At 46.2% G+C, this 27,693-nt stretch overlaps 2 protein-coding genes across 2 annotated transcripts; both read right to left on the bottom strand.

Annotated features, from left to right (window-relative positions):
• Nucleotides 1-19,984: 19,984 nt before the first annotated feature.
• Nucleotides 19,985-22,496, bottom strand: TPBG (trophoblast glycoprotein). Its single transcript, XM_069726445.1, has 2 exons — nt 22,257-22,496; nt 19,985-21,973 (listed from the first exon to the last, which is right to left on the bottom strand). Exon 2 carries the CDS (start codon nt 21,851-21,853, stop codon nt 20,654-20,656), a length of 1,200 nt encoding a protein of 399 aa, XP_069582546.1. The 5' UTR covers nt 21,854-21,973; nt 22,257-22,496; the 3' UTR covers nt 19,985-20,653.
• Nucleotides 22,497-23,628: 1,132 nt separating this feature from the next.
• On the bottom strand, nt 23,629-25,728 carry LOC138637755 (uncharacterized). The gene has a single exon (XM_069726673.1). The coding sequence runs from the start codon at nt 25,726-25,728 to the stop codon at nt 23,629-23,631; it is 2,100 nt and encodes a 699-aa protein (XP_069582774.1).
• Between the last annotated feature and the right edge of the window lie 1,965 nt (nt 25,729-27,693).

Genomic DNA, 27,693 nt, shown 5'->3' on the forward strand with positions numbered 1-27,693 from the left:
CCTATTTTGCCAACGGTAATAGGAGAAATTGGACCACAAATTTTGTTGTCCAGTTTGTTCTGAGTACGCAGATACCCCATATGTGGGGGTAAACCACTGTTTGGGCGCACGGCAGGGCTCAGAAGGGAAGGCACGCCATTTGGCTTTTTAAATGGAAAATTAGTTCCAATCATTAGCGGACACCATATCGCATTTGGAGAGCCCCTGTGTGCCTAAACATTGGAGATCCCCCACAAATGACCCCATTTTGGAAACTAGACCCCCAAAGGAACTAATCTAGATGTGTGGTGAGCACTTTGAACCATCAAGTGCTTCACAGAAGTTTATAACGCAGAGCCATGAAAATAAAAAAAAAATTTCTTTTCTCAAAAATGTTTAGCCCGCAATTTTTTATTTTCCCAAGGGTAACAGGAGAAATTTGACCCCAAAAGTTGCTGTCCAGTTTCTCCTGAGTATGCTGATACCCCATATGTGGGGGTAAACCACTGTTTGGGCACATGCTGGGGCTCGGAAGTGAAGTAGTGACGTTTTGAAATGCAGACTTTGATGGAATGCTCTGCGGGCGTCACGTTGCGTTTGCAGAGCCCCTGATGTGGCTGAACAGTAGAAACCCCCCACAAGTGACCCCATTTTGGAAACTAGACCCCGAAAGAAACTTATCTAGATGTGAGGTGAGCACTTTGAACCCCCAAGTGCTTCACAGAAGTTTATAACACAGAGCAGTGAAAATAAAAAATACGTTTTCTTTCCTCAAAAATAATTTTTTAGCCCAGAATTTTTAAATTTTCCCAAGGGTAACAGGAGAAATTTGACCCCAATATTTGTTGTCCAGTTTCTCCTGAGTACGGTGATACCCCATATGTGGGGGTAAACTACTGTTTGGGCACATGCCAGGGCTCGGAAGTGAAGTAGTGACGTTTTGAAATGCAGACTTTGATGGAATGCTCTACGGGCGTCACGTTGCGTTTGCAGAGCCCCTGATGTGGCTAAACAGTAGAAACCCCCCACAAGTGACCCTATTTTGGAAACTAGACCCCCGAAAGGAACTTATCTAGATATGTGGTGAGCACTTTCAACCCCCAAGTGCTTCACAGAAGTTTATAACGCAGAGCCGTGAAAATAATAAATACGTTTTCTTTCCTCAAAAATCATGTTTTAGCAAGCAATTTTTTATTTTCTCAAGGGTAACAGGAGAAATTGGACCGTAGTAGTTGTTGCGCAATTTGTCCTGAGTATGCTGGTACCCCATATGTGGGGGTAAACCACTGTTTGGGCACACGTCGGGGCTCGGAAGTGAGGGAGCACCATTTGACTTTTTGAATACAAGATTGGCTGGAATCAATGGTGGCGCCATGTTGCGTTTGGAGACCCCCTGATGTGCCTAAACAGTGGAAACCCCTCAATTCTAACTCCAACACACCCCTAACCCTTATCCCAACTGTAGCCGTAACCCTAATCACAACCCTAACCCCAACACACCCCTAATCCTAACCACAACCCTAATTCCAACCCAACCCTAACCCTAAGGCTATGTGCCCACGTTGCGGATTCGTGTGAGATTTTTCAGCACCATTTTTTAAAAATCCGCTGGTAAAAGGCACTGCGTTTTACCTGCGGATTTACCGCGGATTGCCAGTGTTTTTTGTGCGGATTTCACCTGCGGATTCCTATTGAGGAACAGGTGTAAAACGCTGCGGAATCCGCACAAAGAATTGACATGCTGCGGAAAATACAACTCAGCGTTTCCGCGTGGTATTTTCCGCACCATGGGCACAGCGGATTTGGTTTTCCATATGTTTAAATGGTACTGTAAACCTGATGGAACTCTGCTGAGGATCCGCAGCGGCCAATCCGCTGCGGATCCGCAGCCAAATCCGCACCGTGTGCACATAGCCTAATTCTAAAGGTATGTGCACACGCTGCGGAAAACGCTGCGGATCCGCAGCAGTTTCCCATGAGTTTACAGTTCAATGTAAACCTATGGGAAACAAAAATCGCTGTGCACATGCTGCAGAAAAACTGCACGGAAACGCAGGGGTTTACATTCCGCAGCATGTCACTTCTTTCTGTGGATTCCGCAGCGGTTTTACAACCGCTTCAATAGAAAATCACAGTTGTAAAACCGTAGTGAAATGCGCAGAAAAACCGCGGTAAATCCGCGATAAATCCACAGCGGTTTAGCACTGCGGATTTATGAAATCCGCTGCGGAAAAATCCTCAGAGGACCAGAATACGTGTGCACATTCCTAACCCTAACCCTAACCCTACCCCTAACCCTACCCCTAACCCTACCCCTAACCCTACCCCTACCCCTAACCCTAGTTCTAACTCCAACCTTAGTGGGGAAAAAAAATAAAAATTCTTTATTTTATTATTGTCCCTACCTATGGGGGTGACAAAGGGGGGGAGTCATTTACTGTTTTTTTTTTATTTTGATCACTGTGAGGTTTTATAACAGTGATCAAAATTCACTCTGGAACGAATCTGCCGGCCGGCAGATTCGGCGGGCGCACTGCGCATGCGCACGCCATTTTGGAAGATGGCGGCGCCCAGGAAAGAAGACGGACGGACCCCGGGAGGCTAGGTAAGCATAAGGGAGGGGGGAGATCAGGGCACGGGGGGGGGGGGGGGCGTCGGAGCACGGGGGGTGGATCGGAGCATGGGGGGGATCGTAACACGGTGGTGTGGATCGGAGAACGGGGGGGGTGGATCGGAGTGCGGGGGGTGGATCACAGTGCGGGGGGGTGGATTGGAGTGCAGGGGGGTGGATCGGAGTGCAGGGGAGTTGGATTGGAGCACGGGGGGTGGGATTGGAGCACGGGGGGAGCGGACAGGAGGACGGGGGAGCGGGGCACAGGACGGAGGGGAGCGTACCACAAATCAGAGGGCTGGGGGGGGCGATCGGTGGGGTGGGGTGGGGGCACATTAGTGTTTCCAGCCATGGCCGATGATATTGCAGCATCGGCCATGGCTGGATTGTAATATTTCACCAGTTTTTTAGGTGAAATATTATAAATCGCTCTGATTGGCAGTTTCACTTTGAACAGCCAATCAGAGCGATCGTAGCCACGGGGGGGTGAAGCCACCCCCCTGGGCTAAAGTACAACTCCTCCTGTCCCTGCACGCCAGGTGAAATTACAGTTAACCCTTTCACCCGGCCTGCAGGAACGCAATTCCGCCATGACGCATACGCTGCGTCACAGGTCGGAATGGCACAGGTTTTCATGACGCAGCGTATGCGTCAAAGGTCGGGAAGGGGTTAATTTCTCTCTCCTCTGATGTGATTTCACATCAGAGGAGAGAGAAATAGGGTCCTCCAATCACTCCCCTGTACCTCTGGAGTCCCGGCCACCCCCCTGTGATGTCCCCTGGGCCACCAGAGTCTTCTTCTGGTACAAAATGGCGGGTGCATGTGCAGTGCGCCCAACGAGATCTGCCGGCCGGCACTCGGCAACAATAGGAAATTATTCCTATTGGTTCATTTTGATCACTGTGATAGACCCTATCACAGTGATAAAAAATAGTAAATTAAAAACTCCTTTTATTACTCCCTTAGTTAGGGAAAAATAATAAAATAAAAAATATATATTTATTTCCATTTTTCCATAAGGGTTAGAGTTTGGCTAAAGTGAGTTGGGCTAAAGTTAGGATTAGGTTTAGGGATAGGTTTAGGGTTAACGTTAGAGTTAGCGTTAGGGTTGGGATTGTTAGGAGTGTGCTGGTGTTAGGATTATGGATAGGGTTGTGATTAGGGTTAGGGGTGTGTTGGGGTTAGGTTTGTGGTTAGGGTTGGGATTAGGGTTAGGGGTGTGTTTGGGTTAGGTTTGTGGTTAGGTTTGGGATTAGAGTTAGGGGTGTGTTGGGGTTAGGGTTATGGTTAGGATTATAGTTTGGGTTGGGATTAGGTTTAGGGGTGTGTTAGGGTTAGGTTTGTGGTTAGGGTTATGGTTGGGATTAGGGTCAGGGGTGTGTTGGGGTCAAGATTGTGGTTAGGGTTGGGATTAGGGTTAGGGATGTGTTGGGGTTAGTGTTGGAGTTAGAATTGGGGGATTTCCACTGTTTAGGTACATCAGGGGGTCTCCAAACGAGACATGGTGCCACCATTGATTCCAGCCAATTTTTGTGTTCAAAAAGTCAAATGGGGCTCCCTCCCTTCTGAGCCCTCCCATGCACCCAAACAGTAGTTTACCCCCACACCACACATGGGGTATCAGCATACTCAGGACAAATTGAACATAACTTTGGAGGTCTAATTTATCCTGCTTCCCTTGAGAAAATAAAAATTTTGGGGCAAAAAATCATTTTTGTGGAAAAAATATATTTTATTTTCACAGCTCTACATTATAAACTTCTGTGAAGCACTTGGGGGCTCAAAGTCCTCACCACACACCTAGATAAGTTCCTTTAGGGCTCTAATTTCCAAAATGGGGCCACTTGTTTGAGGTTTCCACTGTTTAGGCACATCATTGGCTCTCTAAACGTGACATAGTGTCCTATCTCAATTCAAGCTAAATCTGCGTTGAAAAAGTCAAACAGCGCTCCTTCTCTTCCAAGCTCTGCCGTGCGCCCAAACAGTGGCTTACCTCCTCATATCGGATATCGGCGTATTCAGGAAAAATTGCACAACAAAGTTTATGGTTCATTTTCTCTTTTTACACTTGTGAAAATAAAAAAATTGATTCTGAAGTAAAATGTTTGTGAAAAAAGTTAAATGTTCATTTTTTCCTTCCACATTGCTTCAGGTCCTGTGAAGCACGTTAAGTCTTAATAAACTTCTTGAATGTGGTTTTGAGTATATTGAGGGGGCAGTTTTTAGAATGGTGTCACTTTTGGGTATTTTTTGTCATGTACACCCCTCAAAGTGACTTCAAATATGATGTGGTCCCTGAAAAAAAATGGTGTTGTAAAAATGAGAAATCGTTGGTCAACTTTTAAACCTAACTTCCTAGCAAAAAAAAAATGTATTTCCAAAATCATACTGATGTAAAGTAGACCTGTGGGAAATGTTATTTATTAAGTATTTTGTGTGACATATCTCTGATTTAAGGGCATAAAAATTCAAAGTTTGAAAAGTGCAAAATTTTCACCATATTTGTTTTTTCATAAATAAATGCAAGTCATATTGAAGAAATTTTACCGCTAGCATGGAGTACAATATATCACGAAAAAAAACAGTCTCAGAATTAGTGGGATACGTTGAAGCATTCCAGAGTTATAACCACATAAAGTGACAGTGGTCAGAATAGTAAAAATTGGGGGTTAAAGTTGTCCAGGTTTGTGATGAGTTTGCAGTCATTCTGCATCTCAAAAATATTTCTAGATTTCGCCCTTTTCTTACTTTCGACACTGCAAAAGCTCTGTTTCACTCATTAATTCTCGTCTGACCTATTGTAACTCTCTCTTAATTGGCCTCCCTCTTACCAAACTCTCCCCGCTCCAAACTGTCCTGAATGCTGATGCCAGGAATATATTCCTCATCAACCATTATACCGATGCCTCTATCCTGTGCCAGTCATTACACTGGTTACCCATCCACTCAAGAATCCAGTACAAAACTAATACCCTCATCCACAAAGTACTTCATGGTTCAGCACCACCCTACATCTCCTCCCTGATCTCAGTCTACCACCCTACCCGTGCTCTCCGTTCTGCTAATGACCTGAGGTTAACATCCTCAATAATCCCGTTTCCAAGACTTTTCACGTGCTTCGCCAATTCTTTGGAATGCATTACCTAGGTTAATAAGATTAATCCCCAATCCCCACAGTTTTAAGCATGCCCTAAAAACGCATTTGTTCAGACTGGCCTACCGCCTCAATGCATTAACCTAACTATCCCTGTGTGGCCAATTAAAAAAAAAAACCAAAAACCTTAATCAGGTTCCTCACATCATGTTCTCATATATTTCATGAGTTAATAGCCCTCTGTGTCTGTACTGTTACATACTTAGGCTGTTAACTGGTTCATGCAGCTTTACATGAACACCCAATCCTTAAACAATGGCTGGTCCGAACAACGAAAGCAATTGTTACCATCCACCTCTCGTGTCTCCCTTTTCCTATAGATTGTAAGCTTGCGAGCAGGGCCCTCACTCTTATTGTTATCTATTTTGAACTGTGATTTTTGTTATGCTGTAATGTCTATTGTCTGTACAAATCCCCTCTATAATTTGGAAAGCGCTGCGGAATATGTTGGAGCTATATAAATAAAATTATTATTATTACTACCGGTATATTATTCTATGTGTGGCCTCACTCAATGAAAATGAACTGAGTGAGGCCAGACACGTTTAGTCCTAATGTGGCCAGAAGTAAACAAATTTCATGTTTGTTCTGACATTACAGTCCACTCTTGCCACCGGCAAGGGAGAAGTGTGCAGTACATTCATTGTGAGATTTCAGAAGCCTGCAATGTCAGGATTCAGCACACTGTCAGGATTCAGCTCTGCACGTTCCAGCAGTCATCACATGGATACTTCACTCATATGCAATTTTCATACTTATGGTACTGTGACAATGAGCTTCTCTTAGTTTTTGTCACTAAACATTAGGGAAAGCAGCTCATCGGTACATGACTAAGTGTGCAAATCCCATATGTGCTTGGGTGGGGGGCGCCAAACTGAATTCTTGCCTTGGGTATCTGAAAACATAGATACACCTCTGGTCTTAGGGTACCGTCACACTATACCATTTACCTACGATCACGACCAGCGATACGACCTGGCCGTGATCGTAGGTAAATCGTAGTGTGGTCGCTGGGGAGCTGTCACACAGACAGCTCTCCAGCGACCAACGATGCCTAGGTCCCCGGGTAACCAGGGTAAACATCGGGTTACTAAGTGCAGGACCGCGCTTAGTAACCCGATGTTTACCCTGGTTACAAGCGTAAAACTAAAAAAAAAAAAACAGCACATACTTACATTCTGGTGTCCGTCAGGTCCCTTGCCGTCTGCTTCCCGCACTCACTGACTGCCGGCCGTAAAGTGAAAGTGAAAGCACAGCCGCTGTGCTCTGCTTTCACTTTACGGCCGGCAGTCACAGTGCGGGAAGCAGACGGCAAGGGACCTGACGGACACCAGAATGTAAGTATGTGCTGTTTGTTTTTTTTTAGTTTTACGCTTGTAACCAGGGTAAACATCGGGTTACTAAGCGCGGCCCTGCGCTTAGTAACCCGATGTTTACCCTGGTTACAACCGAAGGCATCGCTGGATCGCATCGCTAGATCGGTGTCACACACACCGATCTAGCGATGACAGCGGGAGATCCAGCGATGAAACAAAGTTCCAAACGATCTGCTACGACGTACGATTCTCAGCAGGATCCCTGATCGCTGCTGCGTGTCAGACACAGCGATATCGTAACGATATCGCTGGAACGTCACGAATCGTACCGTCGTAGCGATCAAAATGGCAGTGTGTGACGGTACCCTTACAGAGAGATGCAGCTCCCTTTTGAACCATCACAGAACCATAAAAGTTTTGATGCAAAGAGTCAACAGGGTCGCAAAAAAATGTGTTGACAAAGCATATGTGCTTGGGTCGGGGAGAGGGCAAACTGAATTTTTGCCCTGGGTGTCAGAAAACCTAGATACACCTCTGGTCTTACAAAGAGATGCAGCTCTCCTTTGAACCATCACAGAGCCATAAAGAGGTTTTGATGCAAATAGTCAGCACGGTCGCAAAAAAATGTGTTGACAAAGTAGACACACATTTACTGTAAAAGATTTGAGAAGTACCAAACATGAAGCGACAAGGAACCCATTATGCTCTAGTGATATCATATTCCAGAACTGCAACCTCCCTGGAGTGAATTTTTTATAAATGTTTTATGGACTGATCAGAGTGGCTCTTAATGGACCAGATGGATCAGTAATTACCTCAGAAGTGACCTTTACATCGAATCAGACGCCAGCACGGTGGAGATGGGGTACTGCTATCGGCTGATATTATTAAAGATGAACTAAATAGACCTTTTGGGTTTTCAAGATTCAAGATTCAAAGAAGCTTTATTGGCAGGACCAAATACACATCAGATTTGCCAAAGCAAGTGTATAAAGGCAATAGGGATAGGGACTGTGGAGATGTTGGGTAGGAGATGTAGGGAAGGTGGATGGGGGCAGATCCAGGGTAGGGGCTATAGTCCATGGCATAGGGGAGGTGGATGGGGGCAGATCCAAAGTGGGGGCTATAGTCCATGGCATAGGGAAGGTGGATGGGGGCAGATCCATTGTGGGGGCTATAGTCCATGGCATCATAGTTCTCTTTCTCGCAGTCTATGACATTCGCTCACATACCGCACTGCTATCTCCACTGCTCTCTCTTCTCCCAGCAGGATATATGTTTTCTCTTCCTCCTTCATGGTGATGAAGTCCGGGAAGAGATGTGAGAGTCTCCTGAAGTGAGTGTCCCTCACTGCTGAGTATTTTGAGCAGTGTAGCAGGAAGTGGGTTTCGTCCTCTATGGGCTCCTGATCACAGTGTTGGCACAGTCTTTCCTCCCTGGGCTTGTAGTTCTGCCTGTGTCGGCCCCATTCGATGGCCAGACTGTGGGACTTTTGGGTAAAAAGATTGACTTGCAGTAGTACAGGAAAAAGGGACAATGCTCCATCGCATGCTTCAAAGTCTCCACTACTTGGCTAGCCAGTAAAAGCCTTATAAATATGAGAGAATAAATGACATGGCCCCTTTCTCACCTCACCTAAAACCTTTGGAGAACTTCTTAAACGTGAAATTATGGTGAAGGAAAACAGTACACCTCTCTGAACAGTGTCTGGGAGACTGTTGTTTCCCCTGTCCCCTGAGGAAGGCCAATCGCCGAAATGCGCGTCGGGGAGGACGGGACTCCTGTGCACACCCTTTGTGACTCACCACTGCGGTATGTACTATATATCTGACACACGTTTACAGGGTCACGTACATTGCGGTTAGATGTTTCTCCATTATTTATGCAATTGATAGCATATATGGACCTTTCATCTTTATGGTCCATAATAGATACTAGTGCACTGCAGTCCAGTCCTTTTATGTGAGATGTGTGTGCGGGCTTGTGTAGGGGATTTGTCTGCCTGCCATGCTGTATACCTGTATTTTTTACATAATAAAGTTTTTCATATTTGCATTAGTTGGACGTTTTTGACTGCGTTTTTGGTGCTCTTTTTGTTTGTTATATGTATATGCAGTTGTCAATCTGAGGTCTAGGTCTGCCTTGGTTAATATGGCAGATATAACTAATGAATGATATAGTAACTAAGACGGACCATGTATTCTAGTGAATTGTGTTTAAGAAAAAAAAGACAAATAACATCTTGAAAATTATCAGTCAGTCATGTAACGTATCATCCTTTTATTTCAGTTCAAGATGTGATCTTCATATCTTTGTGTGATACGGATCTCAAGTTCAGTCACATTCATAAAGAAGTCGTTTTCATGTTTGCTGATGATCTTTAATTACGAAACGGAGGTGGCTGTTCTTCATACGGGTGTCCATTTTACAAAGATCTCCTTATTTCACAAGTTGTGGATGCCAGTCTTTTCTATTCTAGGTTGCTAGGTAGGAAGCAGTGAATTACTGAAGATTCTCAGCATTCCTGGCAAGATTATGGGGATCAGTTAAATATTCCAATATCGGTCTAGTGAAGTGTCCAGCATTGTCCTGGACAGCAGGGTCCTATTAAACATTATATTAAATAAGACTAAACATAATGCTTACATTAACTTACACCAATTTTATTAGTAATTACAGTAAAAGATAATTACAGCAGGTTTATAGAAGCCTCATAACATATTCATTAACTAAGCATTTTACTCAGCACATAGCCCTGTGTAATACTAACTGCTATATAATTAGGTTATTCAATAAGTGCCTATACAAGTACCAAAGCAGAAAACTATATATAAGGCACAGACTGTCATAAATCAAACAGAAATATTTTGTTCTCTTCCCCATCGGTACTGATAGATTGCTTGTCACTGCAGATAGGAGTTTCAAGGTAACAGAATTTGGAGGCAGAAGTACATATAATTTCATATAAGTACCAGTAAATTCAGTATTTGTAGCCTCTAAGGTGTGGGCAGCATAATCAGCTGTTGTGATATATGATACTGACATCACACAAGATATAAAAAGCCTGAGGTCTTCTTCAAAATTCACTGTATCAACATTTCATAGAGCTGAGAACAAAGAACAGGAAAGTGGCATAAAAGAAAGGAAGATATAGACATTCTGAGGATTCTTAAGACACTTTGTAGCAAGATTTGAATTTAAAGATCAACCGTCGGTTAAATTTTTAGTTCATAAATCAATAGTAGACAAGAAAATAAGCAACTTTGTAATATATCTTATTGGAGAAATCTGCTTTTTTCTTCTCCTGGATTCATATTTTTTTCAAAATTCATGAGTAAAATCTGCATTCAGTGAAAAAGAAAATTGCCATCACTTACTATGGAGAGGGGAGAAACTAGAGGCACAGACATTCGCCCAAAATGACAGGTACAGCTCTCCACAGAGAACTGTCATCTCTTATCTCATAAATGGGAAAATCGGTATTCACTAAAGACAGATTTTATTGGTCAACTAGAGAATTTGGAGAATGATCAATTAGTCCAAGAGGAGAACAATGCAGATTTCTCTAATAAGATACATTACAAAGTTTCTAATTTTCACAAATCCTGTTAATTCATGAGAAAAATATAAATAAAACTAGTTACTTTTTAAATATGGCACTACTGTATCTTCTCCATTTGATGGAGTTCTTTGAGCAGCATGTTGTAGATTAATAATTAAAATGTCACACCATACTTCCATAGATCACCATGTGGCACCAGCACTAGATGTTATCAGTCACTTTGCACTTGTATCTGTTCATCTTATTTCTACTTCTATGGATACATGAAAGATATATATCTTGGTACCGTGTTAGCCAGTGGATAGAAAAATATTTAGTATTGAGAGTCCTCAGTAGTTGATACCTTTTAATGGCTAACTGAAAAGATGGTAACAAATTGCAAGCTTTCAACACTACACAGGTTTCTTCATCAGGCATAGACTAAAGAAATTCTGGAGAATCACATATTTATGCACAACACGTCACAGAAAGAAAAAATAGAAAAAAACATGAATAAGACAGGTGACATGAAGCAGAATTACCATGAGCGATAAACAGTTATGTCCATAAATATTGGACCAGCTCTTAGATAAGGATTGTTTTGTTGTTTTGGGGTCTGGTTCTGTTATGATGACCCCACATGGTCTGAGGGGTAAATTCCTTAGATGATGTAAAGACATAAATCCATGTGACACATTCATTCCTGCACTAAGAGTGTCAAAGGTCGTCATCAGTTTATATTCCCAGACTCTTCTGTCTCTCTGAGATTTGAAGCTACCTTTTAATACAAGTAATTTCATGTCCATCATGCTATGATCCGGGAAACAGAAATGTATTGCCACAGGTAGATCCATTCTTTTTTCTCTTATTGTATGGCGATGAGAGTTCATTCTTGTTCTCAGTTTCTGCCCTGTCTCCCCTACATACAGACCCCCAGTTGGACATTTAGTACAAATAATTAGGTACACCACATTAGAAGTGACGCAGCTGAAAGCACCTGGTATCTTGTAGTCCTGATGTGAATTGGAGATTTTTTCTGATTGCAATCAAAAGGTACCTGCAGCTGTAGGAGAGGACATGGAGCTTTTGACAATGATGCTTCTTAGATTTGGGAGCTGCCTAAAACACAGTAGTGGGGGGTCTGGAAAAATGGATAGTAAGCGGGCATCTTTTTGCAGTAAAGGTTGTAATTTCCGTGCAGCTTCCCTTAGCACCTCCAGACTTGGATTGTAGGTGACCACTAGAGGCACCAGGTTCTTTTCTTCTTTAGCTTTGTAATGTTGCAGGTGATTCCTTGATATTCTGGTGGCTCTTGTATTTTGGTTTCCAATTGTTCTTGGATGGTAGACCTGATTCAAAAAGGTCTTTTTCATCTCTATCCATAGGGTTGGAGCATATACGATTGTATCTGATGGCTTGGCTGTGGACAATAGAGTTTTTTATGTGTTTTGGATGGAAACTGTCCCATTTAAGATATGTTGGACGGTTGATTGGCTTCTGATACAGGGATGTTTCTATTTCATTGTTCTGCAGCTTAATGATGGTGTCCAAAAAGTTAATTTCAGTGCAGGAGTAGTTGAGTGTCAAGTTGATGGCAGGATGAAATAGATTAAACTGTTCATAAAATGTCTTTAGCTGTGGCTCAGACTCCATCCAGATGATTAAAATATCATCAATGTAGCGGTAGTAGGCCAGAGGCCTGATGGGACATGAGGAAAAAAAGTCACTTTCAAGCTTGGCCATGAAAAGATTTGCATACTGTGGGGCCATTTTATTTCCCATTGCTGTGTCAGTCTTCTGTAGATATATCTTGTTGTCAAATTCAAAGTAGTTGCGGGTGAGGATGAATTTTATAAGTTTCAGCACAGAATCAGCATCAGCCCCTGTGTTTTCCAGGAAGAATTTGCAGGCATTTAATCCATCCTGGTGTGGGATATTAGAGTACAAATATTCCACATCCATGGTCCAACATGGCGCAGGTGCCGGGCCTCTCTGATCTTTCCCAGCGCCTGCACATTGCAGTACTGCCCTGCAGTACTGGGTATATATATATATATAGGTATATACTCACCCTCGGACGCGCCCTGGTTCTAACCCGCAGCATTCCTTCCTAAGAATCAGCGCTTGAAGGACCTTAGATGACGTCGTGGCTTGTGATTGGTCGCGTGACGCCCATGTGACCGCTCACGTGACCAATCACAAGCCGCGACATCATCGAAGGCCCTTCAGGCGCTCATTCTTAGGAAGGAAGGCTCCCGGTTACAACCAGGGCGCGTCCGAGGGTGAGTATTTCAATATTTTTTATTTTGATTCTTTATTTTACACATTAATATGGATCCCAGGGCCCGAAGGAGAATTTCCTCTCCTTCAGACCCTGGGAACCATTAGAAACCCAATGCATTGCATTGGGTTTCGTGTTTCGGCCGACCCCGACTTTTCTATAGGATCGGCCGATTTCACTCGACCCGACTTTTGAAAAAGTCGGGTTTCGTGAAATCCGACCCGATCCTATAAAAACAAAAGTCGCTCAACCCTAGTGGTGGGGTCTACAAGACATGGCAATCATAAAAGTATGTACTAACTTTTTAATATATGCCCAAACAGTAAAGTAATCTATTGCCCTAAACCAGACAATACTTTGCATAGTACCTCAGATACGGTTCTCGATTCACTCTATTTTTATTATATTTTGTTTTATATTATAATTTGGATAAAGAAAAAGAAGTTTGTACTGTAATAAAGCATGACATTAAACCTGTGAAAGCATACGTGTCTAGGACTTTGATGCATTCTGCGTATATAATAATTTACAATCATACCTAACATTGCTTTGTGTCTTACATAAGATAGGATAACATTTAAATACAGGTGATAGTCAAATGAGCCGAGAAGTTCTCAGGCAGTTTAGTAAAACACATAGGTAGCACTTTATTTTTCGAACCCAATGTTGTTATTCAAGATGCTCGAAATACAAAGAGTTGAGAAAATTCACTGTTTGCATCAAAACCACTTGCTTCCCTGACGAACCTCAGGTTACTACTTCAAGCAGTTCATTTTTGTCATTCTGATTTCACAAAGTAATTTTGTCACCGTCAAAGCTCTATGTTCCTTCAACGGTGCGAGTCTTAAGGTACTGTCACACTAGACGATATCGCTAGCGATCCGTGACGTTGCAGCGTCCTCGCTAGCGATATCGTCCAGTGTGACAGGCAGCAGCGATCAGGCCCCTGCTGGGAGATCGCTGGTCGGGGAAGAAAGTCCAGAACTTTATTTCGTCGCTGGACTCCCCGTAGACATCGCTGAATCGGCGTGTGTGACACCGATTCAGCGATGTCTTCACTGGTAACCAGGGTAAACATCGGGTAACTAAGCGCAGGGCCGCGCTTAGTAACCCGATGTTTACCCTGGTTACCAGCGTAAAAAAACAAACAGTACATACTTACATTCAGCTGTCTGTCCCTTGCCGTCTGGTTCCTGCACTGACTGCTGGCCGTAAAGTGAAAGCAGAGCACAGCCACAGCGGTGACTCACCGCTGTGCTGTGCTTTCACTTTCACTTTACGGCCAGCAGTCAGTGCAGGAACCAGACGGCAAGGGACAGACAGCTGAATGTAAGTATGTACTGTTTGTTTTTTTTACGCTGGTAACCAGGGTAAACATCGGGTTACTAAGCGCGGCCCTGCGCTTAGTTACCCGATGTATACCCTGGTTACCGGGGACCTCGGGATCGTTGGTCGCTGGAGAGCTGTCTGTGTGACAGCTCTCCAGCGACCAAACAGCGACGCTGCAGCGATCCGGATCGTTGTCGGTATCGCTGCAGCGTCGCTAAGTGTGACGGTACCTTAACCCTCTCCCACAAGATGAAAACATTCATATCTCCCTGCTGCGATCATTCTGGGAAAGCAAGCAAAGTGTACAGAACATCAAGCTGCCCTAAAAAGAGATACATTGCTAAACTGTTCTAATCACAGGAAATGCAAAGGATTAAGTTAGTACATCCCATGGCCACTAGAAATAAAACCAGAGCCATGGTAAGGCTTAATATGCTTTACTACCCTGATGGATGCAGGTTACTGCTATAGTACAGGAACCCACAGCTCCCAATACAATTTACAGTTCTACACTGCGTTGGTATCTGCTCTTGGATGCCGTCCAACACTCTTATTTGTGAGCTTTACTATTGGAAAAAAAAAGGGTTGACACCTTTATGAAAAAGATTTCAGGAAGAATGTACTACGCAAACAACAGAAAATGGAATGCAAAATATGGTAGAGTTTAGCAAATAAGCAAATCTAGCAAAGCTTAAACGAGCAGATAATGGAATAAAAGTTTTAACAGGCAGAGGAGTTTTGTTGTAGTTGACCCCAAAAATGTAAAACATTAACTAAACATTCTCTGCCCAGGAACTGCCCAACAATGTTTATTTAAAGGGGTTTCCACTACTAGACTTAATCCATAAATCAATGTCTACTCATGCCCTGCACTGTTCCAATAGTGACATGACATTGGTGTCACGTGACAGCTCCAGCCAAGGACCTACTCTTCAATTCTCCGTCAGTCGGACGTCCGCTCTGACAAAATAGTATATTATTATTGGCTGCAACCCGGCACATGACACACCAATATCATGTTTCCATCCGGGAACGTCTGTGCAGCCATCACGGAAACAGCGGCGCTGCTGGAGGCGATTACACAGAGCTTTTATATTAATTGGGCTCCTGAACTGACTAAGATGGGGTCGTCCCATCGTGGGCAACCCCATTTATTTCTGACATATTGGAACATTTCTCTAAAAATAAGTGCGCACTGTAAGAATTCAGTGCAATTTTGATGCTGCAGACTTTCTGCCTCATTTCTGCACTAATTAACCTACGAAAGGTTTTTATCGACATTTTTCAGCTTCAGTTTGTCTCTTTTTGGTACGTCATGTTTAAAATAAAACTGCTTCCAGTTACTTAGCTTTGATACAACTTTAATGCTAAAGTCATGTGCAATATATTAATCAAGGTTCTTCTCATATTATTCAAGTCTATGGGGAAAATTCACAAATAAAAAAACACTGCAGATAAGTCTCCGTAGAGTGAAGAAGAAACAAAAAATCCAGAAGTGGACATGAACTTTATATAAATCCCATACACGTTGCTGGAATTAAAGAATTGCAATGTGCTGCATTTTTTTGCAAAAAAGGCACCAAATACGCATTGCCTAAAACGACTAAATACAATCATGCAACCAAACCCACGTGGTACATTACTGACAGAGGTAAATATTGGTACACAAGTAATACCTATCCTGTCTAGCCTTGTACTCGCACACATTATTCTATAGTTTAGGCAAATGAAGATCTAATGCAGATTGCTTCTTGCAAATAGGATATTTGCATTCCCTCCACTGCCTGTGACCTGGCTCACCCACTTGATCTTGCAATACAATAGATCCTAATCCTCCCCCACCCCCTGTGGCAACCATTATGGGTTTTTCTCTTTTACAACTATCCTTTAAGAAAAAAAAAATCTGTACTAAAACATTTTGAGAATGAGACAGGAGAATGTGCTTCCCTGTCCCTAGATCAGAGCCTGGACATCTGCACAGCAGACAACAGTTGTTTGTCATTATGTCCGAGTAGGATACAGTCATCAAGTCTGGGAAATACGCTGGATATTCAGAAGACACATTCACAGCAATGCTTAGTGTTTAGTTGTGATATTCTGCCTCTTCAATGATGATTACACATTTTAAGTCGATTTCCCTATTAACAAAAGTATCAACAGTGACATCTGCAGGTTTGGAAAAATGCTAGCATAGCTCCGAACACTCCCATGGAGGCCCATCAGAGAACTACCAAGAAATGGTGATCTGGTTTTAGATAATTCATCCCGTTAAATACATTAGGGTGACAATAAGCAGCTTGGAGATGTTATTAGCGCCAAGGCTCTGTAACATGGAAAGAAAACCTTCAACAAGAGACAAAATATCGGTCCTCCAACTTCTTTTAGGATCACTAGATTTTAAAATGTGATAAATTGTCACTTCCATCCCTAACCACTGGCTTATCCCTAGAATCACATCGATCAGAAGCAGACTGCCCACACCGACACCGCAGACTTTTCTCCAGAATAAACCAGATTTCAGACTTCAACTCTATTCACTTCTGTGTCAAATTTTCTCGACAATATGGCACAACTGGCTGTACTCCCCCCACCACTTAAATTGACAACCACCATGACAGACACCCATCAGTGTATTTAAGGCTATGTGCACACGTCAGGATTCCTTGCAGACATTTCCTGAACAAAACCGGACATTTTCTGCAAGAAATCCGCATGCGTTTTTTTTAGCGTTTTTTGGGGGGATTTTATGCGTTTTTTTCCGGAGGTTCCCAATGCAATAATATAGTGGGAAATCAACAAAATTAATGAACAGCCTGCGTTTATCGCGATGCATTTTTTTCGCGGAAAAAGACGCAACATATGCACAAAAATTGCGGAATGCATTATAAATGATGGGATGCATATGTATGCGTTTTTTAAGCCTTTTTAATCGCAAAAAAAATGAAGAAAAAAAACGCAAAAAATCCTGAACGTGTGAACACAGCCTTATTGTCAATGGGGCTTATGGGGTACTGCTTGTGTCTGTCCAGTCACAGATCCATCCCCTACATGAATTTCATTGAAGTGTTATTAGAATGTACAGTAAAACTGACTTATTGCTGAGGTGTACTTTGCCTTGACAATCTTTAAGTCTTAATGATTATTCTTCCCTATTTCAAAATATTTAGCAAATACAACTTGATCAGTTTTTCCTTCTACCCTGACACGGAAACACAGTGTCCATTCCAGGTCATATAAGTTAGGGTGTACGGTCCAGTAGCTCAGGAAACTTCAGAAGACTTAGAAAGAAACTAAACAGCACTTCATAATTAGCAGGTTTGCTTTAGCACATCTTTACTGATTTCTTCAGATCCAAAACAGCAGCCCACATTTATGGATATACATTGTTGTGAGCGCAACATTTCTGATCAAAGACCCTTGGTCCAGCGAGAGCGAATATCAGAAAACATCAAAAGATCATGGTGGTCTCAGTGAAGTGGCATTCTACGTCTAAGGCCGGGATCACACATGCGATAAACACGGCCGAGTCTCGCATGTTAATACCCGACATTGTCGCCATCACTCAGGAGTGGAGCGTGCGGCTGCATGTATTGCTATGCGGCCGCACGCTCCACTCCTGAGTGACGGCGGCAATGCCGGGTATTACCATGCGAGACTCGGCCGTATTTCTCGCATGTGTGATCCCGGCCTAAGATCATGTATAGGTTTGGCCAGAGAGCTGAAGCAATGAGCACCCTGATCATCTCATGTATCCTGCCATTGGCTCTTGCCTGATGAAAACTCTGACTTGAAATGTTGCACGTACAAGAAAGTATATTCTAAATGTGACGTGTCTTGTTTGATCTGGAGAAAAACCTCAAAAAAAGATTTAATGCAAGCCTGCCAATTATAGAGTGCTGTTCCGCTTTTCTGAGACTACATTCACACAAATGTATTTTTGATCCGATTACTGTCTGTGAAAATAAATAAAACGGACAAAACACGTACAGCAATATGATCAATGTTATTCTATTGGGCTGTTTAGATGCTTGGGTTTCTTTTGTACATGGACCAAACGCCTGAGTGAAAAATTTGCAGAATGCATTAGCATATGGGTGAACTAAAAAAAAAATCAAATCTCATATGGACTAAAAATGGATGATAATACAGATGAAAAATCATCCATTTTTTCTCTGGTTGAAAAGTGGATGATTCACTTTTTATACGCTTGTGTGAATTTAGCCTAGATGTTCTGTATACTTTTCACAGACAGATAAAGAACTAAAAAAAGTTTCTTACTATAAAGGAGGACATTGCTCTAAGCGTTTTACATCTAGTAATCTGGGTAACACAGATCACTGGCTGTCATGCAGTTCTGGGCATCAAAAGTCACAAAATCAAGATTTCCAGATATCTCATTCTGAATGGATTTACTTTCAATGCAACATAATACTTTAGATGGAATGTCCCTTTAAACAGCGATTACAACCACAATGAAAACAAAAAGAAATATCAAACCAGATTAAGGACATGGAAAAATATTGAACCAGTGTGGGTACCGGCTTCTGCTGAATCACTCCATCGATTGGGAGAATTCATGCAACCACTGGTACATTGATAGCAACATATAAAAAGAAAAGCAAATGATAAAGTTTATTTGTCACAAAACCCAAAACAATTACAGTATAACTAGGATATTTTGATACTCCTTGTGCAAATACAGGGACAAAAAAATAATTGGAAGCAAACAGAATAGCCCCCCGGGGGAACCAAGAGATATTTAATGTATCCATCAGACTGCACAAGGCTCAAAAAGTTCAGGCACAGCCTTAACCCCATTAAAGGGGGGGATATCACATTACAATACCCACAGGGCTTTCATCCTCAATTGTCCCACAGCCCTAGCACTTAGATGGGATTAATACTCCAGGGTAGGCATGAAAAACTGCCGAGATTACCTTCTCCATGTATAACAAAAGAATGTAATTACTGGCTTTGGTTGTCTTGACCAGGAAAATCTACCACTACTAAAGACACAATTTATATGTTGATGACCAACATCAATTTACCATTTTAATTCGCAAAAGACGAGAGATTAAAGGAGAATTATTCCATTATTGTGTATGAAAATTAAACATTTCCTAGTAAACCTCTAAAACCCAAGATTAAACTTTAAAGTTCACATCTGCATAGTAAGATCGGCACATTTTTTCTTTCATTCTATTCACGTTAAATCAGGCAAAAAAAATGTTGGCAAATATCAGCTAAAAAAGGTTTCATTTGTCCTTGGCAAAGCACAGATGTCAAAGGACCAGCTCAAAGTATGGGGAAAAAAAATGCTTTAAAAGCTCCAGAGCGGCAGTAATACATGAGGCACCCAGGCAAGCTATTCACTGGACAGGATGACAGACCCCTCCGATAATTACTGGAAGAGATAAACGCATGCATTGCCCCCCTGCCCCACTATAGAACTGAACATTCCCATGCAAGCACTGGGCACAGATAAAGGGTTAACAGAACACGGTATGATTCAGCCTACTGCTATTACATACTCCCATTTTACTATTTGGCTTTGAACAGTTTACAGATATTTCAGGTCAATGCATGTTCAAGCACAGATTAGCAAATTGGCATCATAAAAAAAACACAAGATATATTTCATACAGCGCAAAAATATAAGTTTTATCCTGTCCTTCTCCTGACGATAAAGCAAACATTGTATCACTCTCACTTTCTGTAAAAAACCCCATGGAGGAGATGGCAGAACTTTTGGCAGAAACCATCCACACACTGATTATTTTAATATATTCTTTATTGAGTCTTGAGTTATTAAAATCAGGCGCAGTTTATAGAAATTCGGGTTTGATATAAACTGCATCTCTCTCTTTTTTTTTACAAAAAACAGTGCAAAAGTGTTACTGTCGATGTTTTCCAATTAAGGAGCTCAAATAATTACCAAAAAATAAAAGAAATATTGTACATGCTGCTGTACAAGTCCTCATATTATACATGCAAAGAATTGGAACTTTGGAAGCATTCTCACAACCCGGTATAAAAGAAAGAGAAAAAAAAAAAAGAAAGTTGAGGCAGTTATTGTTGACTGGTATCTGGATTGGCAATGGGTGGTACCAAAAAAACAGGAAACCAACGGAAAGATAAAAAGCAAAGTATGCGGCTCTGCTAACGTCTTGTACAATAACTGTCTTTTTTTTTTTAGGAATGGATTCCTTATGGATGTTGAGCATGCGAAGTTCAGACTACAGTACAGAGAAAACTCGAATGCAGCAATAAATTCACAGTCAGATGGAGCAGTCAGGAGCCCTGCACGGAGGGGGAGACGTTGGATTCTGCTTCTCCAGCAGGGAAGGAGGAGAGCAAGCGCAGGGTTAAATGCATTATCTGTACATTAAGTTCATGCATAGATAAAGTGTTGCACTGGTCCAAAAAAATATATAGATGTTTTTCATACATCAGAGTTTGTGCTCAAGTTTGTCAGTCTGGGATCGGCGTTGATCTCGTATCTGTAGTGATAGCCCTCCATGTGATCCCTGCAGGCATCTCGGATGTTGTATATCCACTTTTTAATACCTTTCCTGTTTAGATACAGGACAAGCAGGAAGATGACTCCGATGAGGGCCAGCACTATACCCAGAAACACGTAGGAGGTCTGTAAGCTGGTGTCCATTATAAATGGCGGGCACTCCAGGTCAGAAACTTTGACAGAAAGCAACGAGACGTTCTGCATCTTCTCTGGGTCGGAGCAAAGCAAACTGGAAGAGTCCTTGACTATCGTGGTGTCCTTGAGCCAAGTGAGAAACGGCTCGATTTCACAGTCACAGACCCAGCTGTTGTCACCGAGAAACACCGACAGACCGGGTTGGCTGGAGAAATCGAGAAGTGTTGTGTTTTTCAGGTTTTTTAAAAAGTTTTGCCTCAGATCTAACGTCTCCAGGCTTTCAAGGTGGGTGAAAATTCCAGATCGGACGCTGACCAGAGTGTTGTTGCTCAGGTCAAGGTGTTTGAGGCTGGGCAACGAGCTGAACATGCCGGTTGGTAAGTACATGAGGTTGTTACCGCTCAGATCTAGCTTTCGGAGGTTCCTTAAGGAGCCGTTCTGCAAGGCACCAGCCATGAAGAAGATCATGGACTCGTTGTAGAGAGAACTGCTGAGATGGAGCTCCAGGAGAGGACTGCTAAGGTCACCACCAACCTGGAACGCCAGGTCGCTGACATAAGCCAGCTTATTGTTACTCAGATCCAGATGTCTCAGAGCCGGCAGGTTCCTGAAGGTATGCCTGCCCAAATCTTCAAGCTGGTTGTTACTGAGACCAAGATTGCTCAGATTTGTTAGGACTTCATTAAAGGAGGTCTCCTGCAAAGTGCTTATGTTGTTGTATGTGATGAAGAGGTTCTTCACGTAGGCGGGAATATTTCTGGGCACCTCATGTAGGGTCTTGTTCACACATTTCACAGTCCGGGCTATGTCCGAGCACTCACATGACAGGGGACACGGCGTCTGTTCGGACTGTGCCCATACGCTGCCCACCAGATGTACAACCACCAGGACCAGTAACAGCGACCCCTTCACAACTCTGCCATCGCCACCCGGTCCAGACCCCGTCCTCCAGAGTCCAGATAACAAGGGCACAGGAGAGGAAGCCATCGCCCCTGTTGTTGTCTTCTCACCCCAGGGCTCCCCTTTAATGAGGGTGTCCGTCCTCGTTGTTATGGCGAGCGGAGCGGTCCTCCTGGTGCCAGCGTCGTCTTCTCCGGATGATCCCACCTGAAGTAGACAGACAAGAGTCAGACATGGCAGCGAGCTCCTGACCCCACCAGTAACCATGGCCGCCCTACAGCCTGGGGTCACCTCAAGCCCTTCAACATCCTCACCAATTAACCCCTTCTCCCCAGCTGACTAATGGACACCCCGGAGAAGTGACCGGAGCGGCCACCGGGATGTGCCCCAACTCCACACAAGTGTGCGCACAACTTCTCGCTGCTCTCAGACACTTCCCCCATCACTCCGCTCCCGCCCTGCCCGCGCTGCGCCTTCTCTGCCACTTTACCTGGAGTCGTCCCTTGTTTAGCCACAATTCCTGGCGCTGGTCTCTCAGCAGCGACTCCTCCACATCCAGCCGCTCACACCAGCCTCCGAACTCCTGCTGCTCCCCGGTCCTGCCTCTCCGGGATGTACCACCAGCTGTAGGGGGGATGGACAAGGGCGGCTGCAGAACACCGGTTCTCTAGAGATGCGCACCTCCACCAGCTCAGCGCGCTGCGGACATGACACATCGGGTCCTGGTGGCACAGGAGGGCGCGACTCCTCCACAGCTAGCTTCATAAAGAGGCGTGCGCGGCAGTAGAACACCCCTCCGAGGAATGGGAGCGTCCTGCGCCCGGCCCCGCCCCTCCGCCTTGTACTGGCTGCTGGAGATAGAACAGATGAATGTGCAGAGTGGAGCTGGTTGCCGAGCAGCGCAGTCAGTGGGACCGGCCACTAATCCTCCCTCTAAACTTTGCTTTAGCTGCAGGGAGCAGGCACTGCTGGGGTCCATGTCCTGGGAGCTGGGGGTCCGTGTCTAGGGAGCTGGGGGTCCGTGTCCAAGGAGCTGGGGGTCCGTGTCCTGGGGGTCCGTGTCCTGGGAGCTGGGGGTCCGTGTCCTGGGAGCTGGGGGGTCCGTGTCCTGGGAGCTGGGGGTCCGTGTCCTGGGAGCTGGGGGTCCGTGTCCAAGGAGCTGGGGGTCCGTGTCCTGGGGGTCCGTGTCCTGGGAGCTGGGGGTCCGTGTCCTGGGAGCTGGGGGGTCCGTGTCCTGGGAGCTGGGGGGTCCGTGTCCTGGGAGCTGGGGGTCCGTGTCCTGGGAGCTGGGGGTCCGTGTCCTGGGAGCTGGGGGTCCGTGTCCTGGGAGCTGGGGGTCCGTGTCCTAGGAGCTGGGGGTCCGTGTCCTGGGAGCTGGGGGGTCCGTGTCCTGGGAGCTGGGGGTCCGTGTCCTGGGAGCTGGGGGGTCCGTGTCCTGGGAGCTGGGGGTCCGTGTCCAGGGAGCTGGGGGTCCGTGTCCAGGGAGCTGGGGGTCCGTGTCCTGGGAGCTGGGGGTCCGTGTCCTGGGAGCTTGGGGTCCGTCTCCTGCTGGGAGCTGGGGGTCCGTGTTCTGGGAGCTGGGGGTCCGTGTTCTGGGAGCTGGGGGTCCGTGTCCTGGGAGCTGGGGGTCCGTGTCCTGGGAGCTGGGGGTCCGTGTCATGGGAGCTGGGGGTCCGTGTCCTGGAAGCTGGGGGTCCTTGTCCTGGGAGCTAAGGGTTCATGTCCAGGGAGCTGGGGGTCCGTGTCATGGGAGCTTGGGGTCCATGTTGTACGAGCTGGGGTCCGTATCCTGGAAGCTGAGGTCCGTGTCTGGGGAGCTGGGGGTCCATGTCCTGAGGGTCTGTGTCCTGGGAGCTGAGGGTTCATGTCCTGGGAGCTGGGGGGTCTGTGTCCTGGGAACTGATGGTCCATGTCCTGGGAGCTGGGGTCCTTCCTGGGAGCTTGGGGTCCGCGTCCTGGAGTCTGAGTCTCAGGAGCTGGGTGTCTGTCTCGGGAGCTGGGGGTCCGTGTCTCGGGAGCTGGGGGTCCGTGTCCCGGGAGCAGGGGTCCGTGTCCCGGGAGTTGGGGTCCGTGTCCTGGGAGTTGGGGTCCGTGTCCTGGGAGCTAGGGGTCCGTGTCCGGGGAGCTGGAGGTCCGTGTCCTGGGAGCTGGGGTCCTTCCTGAGAGCTTGGGGTCCGTGTCCTGGGAGTTGGGGTCCGTGTCCTGGGAGCTAGGGGTCCGTGTCCTGGGAGCTGGAGGTCCGTGTCCTGGGAGCTGGGGTCCTTCCTGAGAGCTTGGGGTCCGTGTCCTGGGGTCTGAGTCCCGGGGGTCCGGGAGCCGGGGGTCCGTGTCCTGGGAGTTGGAGTCCTTGTCCTGGGAGCAGAGGTCCATGTCCTGGGAGCTGGGGTCCTTCCTGGGAGTTGGGGTCCGTGTCCCGGGAGTTGGGGTCCGTGTCCTGGGAGTTGGGGTCCTTGTCCTGGGGGTCCATGTCCTGGGAGCTTGGGGTCCATGTCCTGGGGTCTGAGTCCCAGGAGCTGGGTGTCCGGGAGCTGGGGTCCATGTCCCGGGAGTTGGGGTCCGTGTCCTGGGAGCTGGGGGTCCGTGTCCTGGGAGCTGGGGGTCCGTGTCCTGGGAGCTGGGGGTCCGTGTCCTGGGAGCTGGGGGTCCGTGTCCTGGGAGCTTAGGTCCGTGTCCTGGGAGCTGATGTCCGTGTCCTGGGAGCTGGGGGTCCATGTCTTGGGAGTCCGTGTCCTGGGAGCTGGGGTCCGTGTCCTGGGAGCTGGGGTCCGTGTCCTGGGGTCTGAGTCCCGGGAGCTGGGGGTCAGTGTCCCGGTAGCTAGGGTCCATGTCCCGGGAGTTGGGGTCCGTGTCCTGGGAGTTGGGGTCCTTGTCCTGGGAGCTGGGGGTCCGTGTCCCGGGAGTTGGAGTCCGTGTCCCGGGAGTTGTGGTCCTTGTCCTGGGAGATGGGGTCCGTGTCCTGGGAGATGGGGTCCGTGTCCTGGGAGCTGGGGGTCCGTGTCCTGGGAGCTGATGTCCGTGTCCTGGGAGCAAATGGTCCATGTCTTGGGAGCTGGGGGTCCGTGTCCTGGGAGCTGTGTCCCAGGAGCTGGGGGTCTGTGTCCCGGGAGCTGGGGTCCGTGTCCCGGGAGCTGGGGTCCATGTCCCGGGAGCTGGGGTCCTTGTCCTGGGAGCTGGGGGTCCGTGTCCCGGGAGTTGTGGTCCTTGTCCCGGGAGATGGGGTCCGTGTCCTGTGAGCTGGGGGTCCGTGTCCTGGGAGCTGATGTCTGTGTCCTGGGAGCAGATGGTCCATGTCTTGGGAGCTGGGGGTCCATGTCCTGGGAGCTGAGGGTCCGTGTCTTGGGAGCTGGGGGTCCATCTCCTGGGAGTCCGTGTCCTGGGAACTGATGATCCGTGTCCTGGGAGCTGGGGTCCTTCCTGGGAGCTGGGTGTCCGTGTCCCGGGAGCTGGGTGTCCGTGTCCCGGGAGCTGGGTGGCCGTGTCCCGGAAGCTGGGGTCCGTGTCCTGGGAGCTGGGGTCCGTGTCCCGGGAGCTGGGGTCCATGTCCCGGGAGCTGGGGTCCTTGTCCTGGGAGCTGGGGGTCCGTGTCCCGGGAGTTGTGGTCCTTGTCCCGGGAGATGGGGTCCGTGTCCTGTGAGCTGGGGGTCCGTGTCCTGGGAGCTGATGTCTGTGTCCTGGGAGCAGATGGTCCATGTCTTGGGAGCTGGGGGTCCATGTCCTGGGAGCTGAGGGTCCGTGTCTTGGGAGCTGGGGGTCCATCTCCTGGGAGTCCGTGTCCTGGGAACTGATGATCCGTGTCCTGGGAGCTGGGGTCCTTCCTGGGAGCTGGGTGTCCGTGTCCCGGGAGCTGGGTGGCCGTGTCCTGGAAGCTGGGGTCCGTGTCCTGGGAGTTGGGGTCCGTGTCCTGGGAGTTGGGGTTCTTGTCCTGGGAGCTGGGGGTTCGTGTCCTGGGAGCTGGGGTTCATGTCCTGGGAGCTTGGGATCTATGTCCTGGGAGCTGGGGTCCGTGTCCTGGAAGCTGGGTGTCTGTGTCTTGAGAGCTTGGGGTCCGTTTCCTGGGAGCTGGGTTTCTTGTCCTCGGAGCGCATTGTTTCAGGGTGGCTGTGTGATTATGTATGGATGCCACATGCACAGACAGCAGCACTGGGAGTAGCTCTCACACCCTCAGCTCTCTGGAAGGGGACAGCCATCTGGAAATCCATGCTGGACCAGTGCGGCTTAGAATTGTGTTGTCCTGTTCCTCCTAGAATTGTATGCATAAATTTACAACTGGGTGTTACTTGTTGGAGCAGTGTCCCCTTCCAGTATGATATTGTCCAGTCAGTGCTGACTGTAAGGAGGTGCATTTTGTCTAGACATGTGCGATCCCAAACTTACCTTAAAGGGAACCTGTCACCAAGTTTGGCCGATAAGAGATACGGCCATTACCTTTCAGGAATGATATACAGCATTGTATAATGCTGTATATGGGGCCCAAACCTGACCTGCAAGACAAGAAAAATAACTTTTATTATACTCATCTGTGGGGCAGTCCGGTTCCATGGGCGTCATTCTTTTTGGTCTGGCGCCTCCCTTTTTCTTGTGATGCCACCCTCCTTGCTTCATGTGGATGACGCTTCTCGGCATCACGCTCCTGCGCAGGCGTACTTCTCTGCTCTGTTGAGGGCGGAGCAAAGTACTGCAAAGCACAGGCACCGGGAATGGTCAGAGACCCAGCGCATGTGCACTGCAGTACTTTGCCCTCAACAGGGCAGATTGGTGTGCCTGCGCAGGAGCGCTGTGCCATGAAGACTGTGGATGACGAAGGGACGCGTCATCCACACGAAGAAAGCTGTATGACGGGGATCGTAAGAAGACGGGAGGTACCAAACCAAGACCAGTGATGCTCTTCTCTTGCAGGTCGGGTTGGGGGCAGATATAAAGCATTATAGAATGCTGTATATCAGCCCTGAAAGATGGTGGCCATATCTTTTATAGGCCAAAACTGGTGACAGGTTCACTTTAAAGAAAATCTGTCTGTGGGATGAATCCTCCTAATCTGTCTATATGTGCATGCAGGTCACAGGAAGCTGAATAAAATTATACCTTGACATCTGCGATCCAATGTCTTATTCCAGAGAAAGCCATGTTTTTCTGATATGTAAATGGGAATATAACTGACACAGTACAGCAGAGCTGTGTGTGAATATAACTCACATAGTACAGCAGAGCTGTGTGTGAATATAACTGACAGTACAGCAGCTGTATGAGAATATAACTTACACTGTACAGCAGTGCTGTGTGTGAATATAACTTACACAGTACAGCAGAGCTGTGTGTGAATATAACTGACAGTACAGCAGAGCTGTGTGTGACTATAACTTACACAGTACAGCAGAGCTGTGTGTGAATGTAACTTACACAGTATAGCAGAGCTGCGTGAATATAACTTACACAGTACAGCAGAGTTGTGTGCGAATATAACTTACACTGTACAGCAGAGCTGTGTGAATATAACTTGCACAGTACAGCTGTATGAGAATAAAACTTTCACAGTACAGCAGAGCTGTGTGTGAATATAACTTACACAGTACAGCAGAGCTGTGTGTGAATATAACTGATACAGCAGAGCTGTGTGTGAATATAACTTACACAGTGCAACAGAGCTGTATGAGAATATAACCACACTACAGCAGAGCTGTGTGTGAGTATAACTTACACAGTACAGCTGAGCTGTGTGTGAATATATCTTACACAGTACCGCAGAGCTGTGTGTGAATATATCTTACACAGTGCAGCAGAGATGTATGAGAGTATAATTTACACAGTACAGCAGAGCTGTGAGAATATCACACAGCACAGCAGAGCTGTTTGCGAATATAACTTACACAGTACAGCAGAGCTGTGTGTGAATATAACATACATACGTATAAATGTATGAGCGGGCACCA

Source organism: Ranitomeya imitator, chromosome 5 (assembly GCF_032444005.1).
Source record: "Ranitomeya imitator isolate aRanImi1 chromosome 5, aRanImi1.pri, whole genome shotgun sequence".
Taxonomy (NCBI): Eukaryota; Metazoa; Chordata; class Amphibia; order Anura; family Dendrobatidae; genus Ranitomeya; species Ranitomeya imitator.

Coding starts and splice junctions, on each gene's coding strand:
- TPBG (XM_069726445.1), bottom strand. CDS start 21,853: ATGGCTTCCTCTCCTGTGCCCTTGTTATCTGGACTCTGGAGGACGGGG.
- LOC138637755 (XM_069726673.1), bottom strand. CDS start 25,728: ATGAACCCCAGCTCCCAGGACACGAACCCCCAGCTCCCAGGACAAGAA.